This window comes from Phyllostomus hastatus, unplaced genomic scaffold (assembly GCF_019186645.2).
Source record: "Phyllostomus hastatus isolate PE091 unplaced genomic scaffold, TTU_PhHast_1.1 phas_scaffold_1674, whole genome shotgun sequence".
NCBI classification, from domain to species: domain Eukaryota; kingdom Metazoa; phylum Chordata; class Mammalia; order Chiroptera; family Phyllostomidae; genus Phyllostomus; species Phyllostomus hastatus.
In genome coordinates, this window is record NW_025334011.1 from 6,599,752 (window position 1) to 6,614,477 (window position 14,726).

Here is a 14,726-nt window from a genome sequence, read left to right on the forward strand (position 1 = left end):
GGTGTAGAGTTTAGATAGCAAGTATAAAATAAGCTCTTTTGTATTAGAGACAGGATTTGACATCACTCTCACTTGAACTGTTTCCTCTCAGCAATCGAGAAGTGATGATGTAACTGGTAATGTTATAATGCATTGGGTCATTTGGGGGTGGGTTGTCATTATTTATCACATGTCAACTCTAATTTATGAACTGTTACATTTTTAGTTTACAGCTAGTATGATTGTTTATTTAAGGAAAGGAAATATAGCTCTTATAGGCTACTTTTTTAGAGTATTATACATTTATAAACTGTTTTATGTGTTCTAATATGCATTTAAATATGTATTACTATGTATAATTTTATAATGAATGGTTTTAATGATAATAATTTTCAGACTGGTAAAAATACAATGTTTTAAATCATTTTTCAGTTTTTACTGTTAGTAAGTTTGGCACATTATGTAGTTTAAGACCTGAATCTGAGTAACTATTGAGTTAATGATTAAACTTTTTTTCCTTATACTTATTTTGAGTGTAAAAGTTAATGAGCATGCCTGTATTTTAGATTATCATATTATATACTATGATATATAGTATCAGGTATAATATTACATTTGAGGAGATTTCTTGGTCATAGCTTTTTTGAATTGTATTTTACCTATGCAAAGTATTTTATTTGACATAAAATGTATTTGTCATGCACCTGCTATATGCAACATACAGATAGTGGAAATGCCTAGAAAAAGGAACATTATTTATTCCCAAGGAGTTCACATTTTAATGAAGACATACACACAAGTAAACAATTCTAACCTGACAGATACCAGGCAACTCTGAGAGTGGAGGAAGGGAAAGAGGGGAGCAAACAGGAGCTCAGAAAGAACCCAATCCTTTCCCTGGGGCAGGGTTAGGGGATTACTGAGTTGTTGCTTGAAAGATGAATGATGTAATCTGTCACCTGGATGATAGGGAGGGAAACTGTGACAGACAGGCCCTTCGGGCAAGAATGGCCTCTGTGAGCCAGCAAGCCTGGAGCATAGGGGACACATTGCGGGGTGGCGGGAACTGAAGTTGAAGAGTTAGGTAAATGCCAATCAGGAGCAAGTTTGTATGTTAATGCTGAGAAATTTGGCCTTTGGCGTTTAGGCCAGTGAATTTTCAACATTACAGTCAGTTCTGTTTGGGACTTGGTGGTGATGTGTTACAAGTAATGTATTATTTATAAATTGTTAAAATGTCATTTGGGAATAACTTAGTTTTTAAAAAATATGGCATGACTCTAAAATACTGTCTTCATTCATTTGAATTTTAAAATACTCTTGAAGAAGAGACGGAAGAGTACAGTTACGTCTGACTTTGCAGGAACCTGTCCTGACTGGCAGTGTGTCCTACCTATCTATAACACAGCTGTGGTTAGCAGCTGCTGTTACATTTGAGTGGAATTATGAGTCGTCGTAGAGTTGTTAGTTGAATTTTATTGTTATTTGTGTTTTTTAATAATTATTTTGTTTATGACTAGATCTTTAAGAAGGTAGATGCACTACAAAAGTGTCAACTGGATAAGAATGCTCTGTCTTCATTATGACATGAGTTATAGCTGTACAATTATAAGCAAACAGTTAACACAGCTAAATTCACAATGCTATTCAGAGTGTGTTAAAGCTATACATTGTATTAAAAATAAGATTCATTTTTGCTTTTTGGTCAGTAATATAAATTTATACTGATAGTTTCAGAACTTGAAAAAATATAAATGGCTAAAAACAATAAAAAAGTTAGCCTTTTCTTTATATTTCTGGGAGTGAGGTGTGGTGAAATCTTTAAATAGATTATTATTTACATGTTTTAAAGCTTTTATGAGTATTATGCATCTTCTCGCCTGGCCTTTACTCTGTGGCACTCAGCTTTACTCCTCAAAAGCGCTTTCCATCCCTAAATATCTGCATTTTTCCTTCGGATTGTTGGGCATGTGAAACTTATGTGACATCTTTAAGATGGGAAAGCTGAGAATCTCTGTCCTGGCAGTGGAAACGATTGAAGGATTTTAAGTGGAGAGAGCAACTATGTTCTAGGAAGGTTGTTCAGATGATAGAGCATGAAGGAGAAAGAGGGAAGCAGAGAAAACAGTTTTGGGTCTGTTGTAATTAATGCAGATGAAGCTGTATGGAGAGTTAACACAGTACTCAGTCTTTCATTTCAGTCATGAGTGTGTCTTCATTTTGCCTCATCTATCCAGGCATTTCTTCTCATTTCCTCACAGAATACTTTCTTTTCACTGGCTAATGAAATCATATATATGTTTTAAATGTCTAGTCCCTACTTGAAGCCTTCTCTAGTCAATTTAGGTTAAAGTTAGAATTATTCCTCTGTGCAACTCTTGACAGTACTAGTGTGGCACTGATTTTTTTTACTATTATAACTTAGTATATTTTCATGAACATGTGCGTATCTCCCTACATATATGAGGAGGGACCCCTAAAAAACTGGAATTATCTTCTGGAGGGCGGGCCCCTTGTAGTAAAGGCTTCCCCCACTAGGTGAGTGTGCTAAGAACCTACCTGTATCTGTGCACCAGCTGGCATTGTGAGAGGCGGTGTTGTTGTGAGAGGCTGTCTTTGGTGTCAGTGAATTTTCTTTTTTGGAAGACTCAATGCATTTGCCCACTTCATGTGGTGTGATTTATGAGTGCACCTGCCTACACCGCACTGAGTGTTGAGCAGTTTTTGACCAAATACGGCATGACCCCCATGTCCCACCCTGTCTGTTCACCTGATCTCTCCCTTGATGAAAAAAGTCTTCAAAGGGAAACATTTTGCTGATGTGGAAGAGGTGAAACAAAAACAGCAGAAGCACCAAAAGGCATTCAAATTGACAAGTTCAAAAATTGTTTTGAGCAGTGGAAAAACCAGCTCAATAAGGTGTATTGTATCAAATGGAGATTACTTTGAAGGTGACTGAAATGTAAAGATGTAAGAATACAAACACAATTTTTTTTTTAGAAATCCATTTTTTTAAGGTTTTATTTATTTATTTTTAGGGAGGGGAGGGAGAAAGAGAGAAACATCAATGTGCAGTTGCTGGGGGCCGTGGCCTGCAACCCATGCATGTGCCTTGACTGGGAATCGAACCTGCGATGCTTTGGTTCGCAGCCCATGCTCAATCCACTGAGCTACTCCAGCCTGGGCCATACACAATTTTTTATAAGTAAATTCTGGGGCTTTTTTGGCCCCTGCCTTTGTACTATAAATTCTTTAAAGACAGGGTATTATGCTTTGTTTGCTGGATATCGGTAATTGTGTATTAGATTGTACATTGGTAAACTAAATTAGGGAACATGAAATAAAGTCTGCAGAACTTTAGCATCTAGCTTTTCAGAGCTTTTCTGTACTTGTGTGTGCCCTGAATCTATAGATTTAAAACAGGAGCAAGGCAGGATGAGTTCTCCTATAAAGAATGGATAGATAAGCAGATTGTATACAATATTTTCTCTAAATTACTTGAGTGTAGGGATCATTGGTTTTAAGTGCCACATCCATAATTTCAACTTAATAAATATTTGATTATTATTAAATGAGATCTAGTTAGATATATATATGATCTTTTATTGCCTTTTAGTTTACTTTTTATATGACTTGTACCATCGCTATCGCACCTAAAACATAGATATTATATTTGGAAAACAGCACACATTTGGTGTATTTCTGTGATTTTCTAAAATCTTTTTAACTGCCTTTATTTTTTAGATTGTGTACAGGGCTCCCTCTTCTGGTTTATGTAAGAAATGGACCTGTGTAGTTCTCATAGCACTTCATCCAAGGCGGCCGATGTGTACTTAATAAATCATATGTATGCAAAATATTAACTGTTAAATTATTTGAAAATATCAGGGAACTTGGTAAAGAGATTTTATTGTAATCTTGTTGAAAAGTGAGCATATGATTATTAAAAATTATTTGAGTTTTTATCCTGAATTTGTGGAAAGCAAAGTTAGTAGATATGTAAGTCAAAGATTTTTCCCTTTTTTTAAAGAGAAGAGCGGATACCTGTGTTTTCTCAAATTGTATTTAGTGTCTATTGTTTTCAAAATTAAGCTTTCTACTCAACTGCCCTCATCTATGACATAAAGTAAGTCTAATTGGGAAAGTTTTATATAATCTCCATTCAGTGTTTTAAGAAAAGCAAAATTAAAGATTCAATAAGTTAAATGTGACAGGTAGCTCTACTTGTTGAAACTTTTGGCTGCTTTCTTTTTCCATGTCCTAGGGCAGAGTCTTATCTTTTGTAGGCCTGGAGTCCAAGCTGAGGAAAACCGTTACTTGTTGTTTCTTGTTTGTGTTTCTCTGACTGCTCCATTGTATCTAACACCTTATGACAAGATTGGTTTGTTTTCCCTGTTTCCTCTCCTTAAAAGCAGTCTTATCTTATATTCTTTTTCTGCCAGCTTCCATTTAGTGGCAGACTATGAATGGTTGCATACTGGTTTAAAGAAAATGGTTAGGTTTATTTTATTTTCCTGTCTTCATTAAACATTGAATTCTTGACAGTGAGACTTAGGAAGGAACCAAGAAGACTAACATGATTATAATAACAATTAAAATGTATCTGCTGAAAGATACTTACAGAACAAAGAGTAAATGAGAAATAATCCCAATATTTGGAATGAAATGTATTCTCTTGTAGAATAACAGATACTATTGGACCAACAGAAACCTCAATTGCACCAAGACAAAGACCAAAGGCCAACTCTACTACTGCCACTCCCAGTGTGCTGACCATTCAAAGTTCAGTAACACCTGTTAAAGTCCCTGTACCTGGTGAATTTGGTAACCACAGAGCAAAAGGTAATATAGCCCTTCCAACCTAACCCCCTTAATAATTAATGTAAACAAACGTTTATGGCTTAATTTCCTAGGAGTATAAATTACTGCCAAACTTACTGTTGTGAAGCAGCTAGCATAATGTCTTAAGAAACTTTCTACTGATGTCTGGTAAACTCAACTAATTGTTTTCCTAAAGCTGCAGGGAAAGGTAAGTTATTGGCATATAAAAGTAGTGTATACAAAGTTCACAATTTACTTACCCCTAGTGTTACCAACCGGTAGGGTTTGAGGTTGATGATAAAGTTTAAGAGTATGGAAGATTCTGTATTGTATTGGAAAGGAAGAAGTTAAAGCTCTAGCCTTAACTGATGCGATCACCTGCCGGCAGTGACCGTAGAATGCTGCGGATGGCTTGTTGGCATGCGAGAAAAACATACACAGAGATAACCAGGTTCTGTGGGGAAGTAGGAACGGAATGGCCACTCTCTCTAGTGGGGAGAGTGCCCCCTTCCCCCGCCAGAGAGGCTTTTTATTGGTTTCGTTTGCATAAGAATTCAGGTAAAGCCCATTACTCACTCCTAGGAAGTAAGGATCAAACAATAGGTAACAAGGAAGTCTGAGGGCCTATTTTGAGTCAGGGTCAAAGAGCTGTAAAAAACTTTAAGGGAACAAACTTATTTCTTCCTTGGACCCTTATCAGTTAATTGAGAGCATTCTAAACAAAGCAGGTTTCACAGGATTTTACATATTCTTTCTTAGGCCTGATCACCTGGGGAACCTGCCCTTTCCAGCACAGGGCGGCACCACCCTCTGTCATTGTTTCAGGTTTAGGTGGAGCAAGGGAACTAAGGCAACCAAGAGATAAGGAGATTTTCTCCCAGACGATGAGGAGTTAGGCTATGCCAAAGCCGAGGGGCGAGGGTCCATCACCTCCTTTTGCTGTAGCCCCCAAAGTCTTTCCTTGGGGGCCTCCCACATGATCATGCCTGTCTTAGGTCGTTCCCCCCTTGGGGAATCGTACCTGTCATTGGCTAACCAACCAAGCTTTGGGGGCCAGTTATAGATGAAGTAAAAGGAGCAGAATCGGTGCTCCTGTCAGGGAGATAAGCCTGTCTCCTTGGTGGCTTACGGTTCCAAGGTCATTCCCTCAGCCTTAGCCTTGGTGGGGGTTACAGCTTCTGATACCAGGCAGGGTGGTTCCCAACACTTAACAAAGTTGTGTGTCTTTACACTGATCTAGAGTCTTGGCCACATAGTCTGTCTTGGACTGTATGAACATTACAACACAGAAATTTGTTTTAATTGATTTTATATTTTCTCATAACTTCTAAGCATTATGATACAGTACAGAACTTAAATTTTTTCCCCAAGGAAATATCCCTAATATTAGAGAGTAAACTTGTTCTCTCATGAGTCTGGGGTTATGACTTGATGGTCCGTCTCAAGGAAACTCTGTTTAGCACTTTATTTCATGATAAATCTGTTTTGTGTTAATGTTAAAAGGTTCCCAAATAAAATGTTTTGTGTTAGGATACTCTCAGGGTGAAAGACCCATTTTTTGAGGCTTATTAACCTGGATCTGAGTCCTGTTTTTACCATTTTTTAGTAATATATGTTAGAAAAATGCTAATACTTCTTATAAGATTGTCGTGAGGATTAATGACTGTTTAATATAATGCCTGCCACACACATCCTTAAGAATACCTATTAACCACTGTTATTACTGTGAAGTGAAATGTATGCTCAGGGAAGATAATGGCTACATTGCCTGGTGTATTGTTGCATTCCTCTGAGGTGGTCAGGTATAGCAGACAGAGGAATAGTTCATGGAAGGGGAAAGCAGGGGAACTTGAAATCCTTTGTGTCCAGTTCCTGCTTTTCCATTTCTGAACCTCAGTGTTCTCTTTTATAAAATGGGAATAATTATGTTTCCTGTTACAAAGAGTAAATAACAAGATATGTGATATCTAGGAAAATTCTTTCATACTAAACATTCAATGTTAGTTTCTATCTCTCTTTCCCTCTTTCTTTTGTTTTTACTTCTTTAGGTTGGAGATTGTATTGCTCAATTGTGTATCAATGCCCTTTGGTCAAAGACCACTAGGAACACACTGCAGTTGAACAAATGAGTTTATTACTCACATACCATGGGAATCTGTGGGACTGTGTCAGTAAGATGATGTTTGAAAAGCCTTATTAAAGGATTTGCCCTTGTTGCAGGTAGTTTTGGGAAGGCTTTAAGGAAGGGGGACTTTGCTGTGGATGGAAGCATTCAGGAGGGTGTATAGTATCGTTAGGTATCTTAATAAATCTTACCCAGGAAGAGGGAAGCCAGGGCCTCCATTGGTGAAGAAGCAGCACTGAGTCATATTAGGCAAGATAGGGAGAGGTTTGGTCATGTCTATGGTTTGGACAACGGTCCTGATTTTGTTGGTGCTCAGACATGATCATAGAAGTCTGATGTGCTATCTATCCATTGCACCAGAGCAACCTCAGACATAATTACAAAGTGGTCTTGTTGTCCTGACCCATCATGGTCACGGAGTTACTTTGCCTGATGGTGGTGTTTTATGAAATTGTGTTCCTCTGGTGAACACCAAGACCTAGCTGGGAGTGTTAGGCCTGCTCCCCACATTAGGGCGGTGTTTCTCTTATATGCTTCCAGCCTAAGCTGGAAAAATAATACTGTTTTCTGCCATGTATACCAAAAGTAATACACAGATCTATTCTTTTAAAATATTGAGACAATACAGAAATATTCAGAGAAAAATGTAAAGGTCTCCCTTCTTTTTCTTCCCAGATTAAACTTGAAGTAGCTTAGTATACATCCAATATTTGCTATTATTAATAGTGTCAGGGTAAACGTTCTTGTAACAGATTTTTGATTTACATGCTAGAGCATTTTTCTGAGGAGATGTTGAAAAGTATACTTAATCAAAACTTGTTAGATACTGCCAAATTGCTATCCAGAAAGACTTCACAATCTACACTGCCATCAGCAGTGTGAGTGCCCTTTTGTCCTGTCCTTGTTAACACGTGACGATGTTGGTGTTTAGAAATGTTTCCCTATTGACAGCTGGAAGTTTATGTTTTAATATTCCTGATTAATAATGCTTTTTCTTATGTTTACTGGCCATTTTTTCTCTTCTGTCGATTATCTTTTGCAATTTTTATGATGGTTTTTATATTTTTTATTGCTCCGAAGGTTTTATTTTTATGTATTTTGAATATTAGCTCTTTGCCAGATATATTATAAATATTTTCTTCTAGCTTATCTTTTGTCTTTAACTTTATTTGTGAATTTACTTAATTTCCTTGAGCCTTAACTTCATCGTTTGCAAAATGGGGAGTAATGACAGGAGGATTTAATGATGTCCTTGAAAGCATTGTTTTCATGTGGACTTGATGTGATATTGTTTGGGTGTTACCTGGGGCTCTGTGGGCTTGGCTTGAGAACAAGGAGCTTTCTTCAGCTTGATGACATGAAAGAAAAGTCATAGTTTGTCAGATGAGAGGTGAGCCTCATGAGTTAGTTAATTGCATGGCAGTCATTGGTTAGTTTCACCCCCAGCCACACTGCTCTTCACTTAAGACATCAGAGTCCTAAAAGAATGTATAGCTGAGGAGCTTAACTTTTTAATACTCTTTCAACTAGAAACAAATACACTTAAAAGGTTAATGTTGGTTATGTCTGTGTGGCTCAATTATGGTTTTAATTTTCTTCCTTATATTTTTATAAATATTTTCAGGAGTAGTTAAAATGAACAAGCAGTTTCTTATAATTGGAAGAATTAGAAATAGTTATAAAGCTGTTGTCATAGAGGAGTCATACTTCAGGCCTAGAGAGGTTGGAGATACTAATATTGATGAAAAAGAACCCTTCTCTCCCTCTTTAAACTCTCCCTTTTTTTCCCATAGGATTAAAGAGTTGCATTTGAATTTATGGTAACTCATTGGAAGAGAATATGGAAATTATAGTGTATTTCTTTTTCTGGTGTTGTATGTGTCTTTTTCATTAATTTCAAAAATTTATTCACAGGATTTTTCTAGCGTAAAATTTACAAACCTTACAAGTAAATATCCGTTTATGCAACAGTGTTAATACATTCCCTACATAGGATTTACTGAGCATCTGTTATGTATAAGGTTCTTTGGGATGCTAAGAAATAAATCATTACCCTGTCCCTCTGAAGCTCTAGTTAGGAATAACCATTAAGCAATTAATATGTGCAAGGCATGAAATGTTACAAACTTAGTGGAAGTATTAGGTGAAGGAATAAGGAAGAGAGATTTGAGCTCAACTTTGAAGGATAAGAAGAATTTCATTTGGTGGAAAATAACATTGTAGATGGAGAGAATCATTTTGTCAAAGACTCGTATCAGTGCATATGATTTAGAAATACAGAACAAACTGACCTGGCTGGTTTGTTCATGGAGAGATGAAGTGTGACAGATGAAATGTTTCTAAGACTTTGACGTGTTCAGAGTTTCAGTTGACAACGTTAACTTCCATGGGTACTTAGAATTACAGTAAATAATCCCTTTGACTATATGGTTTGGAAGTATCTGTATTATAAAATATGGATATAAATGCTTTAATTAAATGCTTATTGGAATTAAGTATTCTGAAATACAGCTGTTATATTGAAATCTGTGAGTATGTTAATGTAAGTTTTTGGAAACCTCTTTTAGGAGCACTGAGACCTGGAAGCGGCCCTGAGATTTTACTGGGTCAGGGGCTCCCTCAGCAGCCTCCGCAGCAACACAGAGTGCTTCAGCAACTGCAGCAAGGAGATTGGAGATTGCAGCAACTGCATTTACAGCACCGTCATCCTCACCAGCAGCAACAGCAGCAGCAGCAGCAGGATGCTTATATGCAGCAGGTCATTCTTTTGTAACTTTAGATATGGAAGTAGTGTTGGGAAATTCATGCAGCTCTTGAATGTCAGTGAATTCCTTTTCTTTTTAAATATTTTATTCTTTTAAAGAGGGGGGAAGGAAGAGAGAAAGGGATGGAGAGAAACATTAATGTGCGGTTGCCCCTCACTTGCCCCCCACTGGGGACTCAGCCCACAACCCAGGCATGTGCCCTGACTGGGAATCCAACAGGTGACCGCTTGCTTCGCAGTCCAGTTCTCAATACACTGAACCACGCCAGCCAGAGCAGTGAATTCCTTTTGTTATCATGGGAGCCTGAACTCTAAATCCAAGTAAACATTTTGCTCAATTTTCTGACTGTTAAAGAATATTTTATTTGTACCTGAGCTACTTAAGAATACTCGGCTGAAATAGTTACATCATGGCTTTATGCAGATTGTTCATCTAGTCATTTGGCATCTTAAGTAAGTCCTGCAGTCTGTGATGATTTTTTTTAGTTACATTTTGAGTTCAAATACATAGACTATAATTAGTTGGTGTGGGAAAGGTGATATTAAGCTTTCAGAAGTATATTGTCTTAGGTTTTCTTCTTATATTTTTGCCTGGGTTGGTGTGTTTGTATATGCTGGAAGCAAGCATTTAAAGTTAAAAGGGACATAGTAAAAAAATGACCTTAAGTTCTATTCTTTGCCTCAGCAGAGCCTGCACATTTCTGGTTTCACTGAACTATTTTAAACTTAATCACTCATCATTTCTTGAAATATTTTTGAGCCAGTTCTGTGTATGGCACTTCTCATTGGTGCCTCCCTCCTCTGGTCTTGACTGACACACCCAGAGTGGAGGGTAGTTAAGTAGGTGATGGCCAGAAGACATCATTGAAGGGGAGGTGGAGGGGAGTGGGTGTTTAAGGTAGTGAGGCCTGGACACAAGTAGCTTCAGGGATCTTCATCAAGGGGCAAACACGTTTAGGTTTAGATTGCTTTGCAATATCCTTAAACTGAGCTGGGAATGATTTTAATTGAATCTGTTATGTTTCATTGATAATTTTGAAACCATTTCCAGTAAGCACATATAAGTTATAGTCACTGACCATAGCTATTTTACATTGGTGTTTGGACTCTGGAGTGTCCAAATCATTGTTATGATAAGGTCAATACTTAAAAAAAGAAGACTGTGGCACAAAAAAGGCATGAGAAATGTTGATGGATTTGTTTTTCTCATTGTAGTATCAACATGCAATGCAGCAGCAACAGATGCTTCAACAACAGTTTTTAGTGCATTCAGTGTATCAGCCACAGCCTTCCGTACCACAGTATCCTGCAATGGTGAGTGCTACATAATTTCTAGAGATTTCTCTCTGAGTATACTGTTGGAATTCACAATATGAATGGTATTATTCAGAATCACTCAAAATCAGTTCAAGTTAGTTACTTACATGTATTTCATCAAAGCCAGTCATGTATTCTCAAGCAGCTTTATATTGGGCTGAACTGTAGCACCTGAATTTGGCACGTTGTAACTGACTGATAGTATTTTTCTCTTATTTCATAATATAAGGAAAATGGATCTGTTTCCTATGATCTTTCGTCATCTTTCACTTGGCAAATGCCAATTGAAGAAAAATAAACTCAAAAGAAAATTGCCTTCACTTCAGAGAATAGTTTGACGTTTCTTTTTTTTTTAGAGATTTTATTTATTTGTTTATTTATTTATTTATTTATTTATTTTAGAGAGGGAAGGGAGGGAGATAGAGAGAAAGAGAGAGAAACATCAATGTGCGGTTGCTGGGGGTCATGGCCTGCAACCCAGGCATGTACCCTGGCTGGGAATTGAACCTGTGACACTTTGGTTCGCAGCCCGAGCTCAATCCGCTGAGCTACGCCAGCCAGGGCCTTGACCTTTCTTTATGGTAACCATGTACTAAAAACTTTAAGCTATTCTATTGTCTTAAAATATGTAAAGGGACATTTTTGAATGTCCCTTTACATCCTTCCACGTTAGCCTTAGCATCACAACCTCTTAACTGGATTTATTTTACCTTGCTGTATTTTTCTAGTAGAAAACTTCTCTTTCATATATAAGTAACTTTTTAAGTTTCTGATTTTGTTGCCAGTGTGAAAAGAAGGGACAGATTAAATAGGTGTGGGGCTGATGGGGCTTCAGTGAATTTGAGTGTTGTTTTGTATAATGGTGTTTCCTGTTTTAGGTGCAGCAGTATCAGCAGGCTTTCTTGCAGCAGCACATGCCAGCTCAACATCAGCAGCAGTCTCAGCAACAGGCATCACCTGAGTATCTTACCTCCCCTCAAGAGTTTGCACCAGCCTTAATTTCCTATACTTCACCACTTTCAGCTCAAGTTGGAACCATATTGGACTCCTCTTCTAGTGCCAACAGGCAAGTATTTTTCCAGAGAATGCAAAGGAAATTCTTGTGGATGTAGGTGTAACTGTGGAGGAGAGTCACTCAGTGGCTCCTGAATTCCTTTAGAGCCCGTCTTTTTGTATAGTGCCCCCTTTTCTCTTGCTACTTCTCTCTTCTGTTCCCTGTACATCCCCATCCTTCCTTGCATTTTGATTAGTTAATTTGACTAACTGCTGTTTGTAGAAAAGGCTTATTTAGCAGCACCCAGCAGCTACTACTTTATTAGTTTAAAAAAATAATCCTTGTAGATAAGTTAATTTAACTTTTTTAACTTATACATTATTGTTTTCAATTAATTTGATATTTACTTATAAAATGGTCTAATTTGGTTTAATTTATACAGTTGACAAAAAATTGTAATGTGGCATTTGGTTCTTTTTTAAAATGATATGATGCAGCAAGCTCGTTGTTGCTGTGACATAGGTGGGAAACAGTATACTCTGATTATTCAGATACATTGGTTAGTAGGGTGATTTTTCATGGATAATTCATATTGAAAACATTATAATAAATGAAAGAATTGTGATACAGATTTTCTCAAACTTAGATTTGATATAAGGAATGCTTTAGGATTTTGTAGTTAAGAATTTATTGACCATTATGAATACTTACTATGTTTAGATATGTAGGAGGAAGTAGCTGTTAGAGCTTTGATTATTGGAACATCAAATAAGTTTTCATACAGCACTATCTCAGGGTATGAAACATTAGGTGGGAAAAGGTACATACAACCTTTGGCTGGGAGTTGGACATGTGTAACAGAGACATTAGTAGCATACTTGTTCATCAAGCGTGTCAAGACAGACTTAAAGTATGTAGCTTATTTTAGTAAACCTTACAGCCAGTGTGTGTTGTGGGGGAGGGGGCCATGGGAGGGAGGGAAGAAACAAATGGATGTTATTAAATGCTCTCTACAATCAAAAATTAAGTATATGAATTAAGACCGGTATGTCTAAGTGGAGAGCAGGTCATAAGGTTGAAGCTTGTTTAAAGATTCAGATCAGTGTTTGCCAAACTCTATCATTTGTGTAGTTATAACTTTTTTTTTTACCCACATAGTGCTTTTTTCTCTAATAAATAGCATTACTGTAAATAATAAAATTTAAACAAATAACATTATACATTTTAAACAGATTAAAGCACTAAAATATAATCTATGAAATGCAAGTACTACTCTAATAAATTTGCAAAAAGACATACCTAAAAATAAGTCCTCTAGGGATAAGAATGGAATAATTTTATTTGTCATTAAAAATAGGATATTCTGCTTGATATTATTTAGTTTGAGAGACTATTGAAGATAAATTAGATTGATATTTTTCTTTTCATGTTAACTAGCATCAAAAATGCCAATTTTGTTGAGTGCATATGGTTGGAAAATGAAAAAATACTAAACTGTAATCTCTGGTAGAGCATATACTTACATATTCTTTACAATACTTTGTATTCTAAAGGATTACAACCTTTGGAAGTAAAGCGTCACTGATAAGAATGGAGTCATGAATGTTAAATTCATGAGAGAATTCATGTTAGCGTTCCATAGCGTATTGTTATCTAAACTTCTGATTGGTCATAAAGGAAGATGAGTATCCGGAGATCTGGGGCACACAAACACCAAGGTGCTGGTGTCTCTATCTCACGTAATTACCACAGCACTGTCTACTTAAATCTCACTTCTGGTGATATTGTTCATGGAGTCATAGTATGGTATGTTAGATAAGAATTTTTCTATTTTCTGTATAATTTTAAAATTAAAAATACTTTTAGCATCCAAATTATTTTGCATATCTCAGTTTGGGAAAAATTGGGTTGGATATCTGTGAAAGTGTTTAAGACTTGCTTTTACTCCACTCCTGTGATGTTGTGGATGGGAGGATGGTGCAGGAGAGGGGCAATGATTAGATGGGTAGAACCAATTACAAACTTGGCAAATTGACGTTAGGAACACAGAACTTCCCACAGGAGCACTGTTCCAGTCACGCTTGGTGCCTCAGTGCTACTTTACTGTTACTGTTCCTATTTAATATCAGCCTTTATACAAAGGATTATATGTTGAGTTGTATCTATTGTAACAATTTAAAAGGTGGTTGTAAGCAAATATTCCTGCTTATGACTAAGTTAGTGGAAGAAGAGAATTGGGTTTAAATGTTGTGCCCTAACTGTGTAAGGGATGCTTGAGTAGAAGATGGGAAAGCAAATACTTCCTCAGACAGAGGGAAAGGGTCACGCTGTCTTGTTGAGCATTATTATTTTCTTTTATTTCTGACTTAATCTTCTGCTAAGATTTCTACCCTCCACTGTGTTTTACTACAGCTTTAGTAAGAATATTGGAGAGTATTACTATGTTGTATTCAAATAATAGTTAAAACATCTATGCATATATTATCTATGATACAAGTCACCCTGTGTGTTAGTTATTTGTTGCTACATGATAAATTATTGTAAAACTTAGTGGTTTAAAACAATGACAGACATCTCACACACTTTCTTTGGATCAGGACTTTAGGAGTGGCTTAGTTACCTGGTTATGCACAGGGAAGGGCCTCTCATGAGGTTGCAGTTACGATGCTGGCTGTGGCTGCAGTCAGCCGAAGGCTTGGCTGGTGCTGGACGATCTGTTGATAAGA

At 36.8% G+C, this 14,726-nt stretch overlaps 1 protein-coding gene across 2 annotated transcripts in view; it reads left to right on the forward strand.

Moving 5' to 3' along the window:
* Positions 1-14,726, forward strand: part of BMP2K (BMP2 inducible kinase) — a 118,847-nt gene that overhangs the window by 75,808 nt on the left and 28,313 nt on the right. For both annotated transcript variants that reach the window (XM_045857854.1, XM_045857855.1), the window contains exons 10-13: positions 4,661-4,821; positions 9,493-9,683; positions 10,905-11,003; positions 11,885-12,072. In XM_045857854.1, coding sequence (XP_045713810.1) covers positions 4,661-4,821; positions 9,493-9,683; positions 10,905-11,003; positions 11,885-12,072 — 639 coding nt within the window. The remainder of the gene's footprint in view (positions 1-4,660; positions 4,822-9,492; positions 9,684-10,904; positions 11,004-11,884; positions 12,073-14,726) is intronic.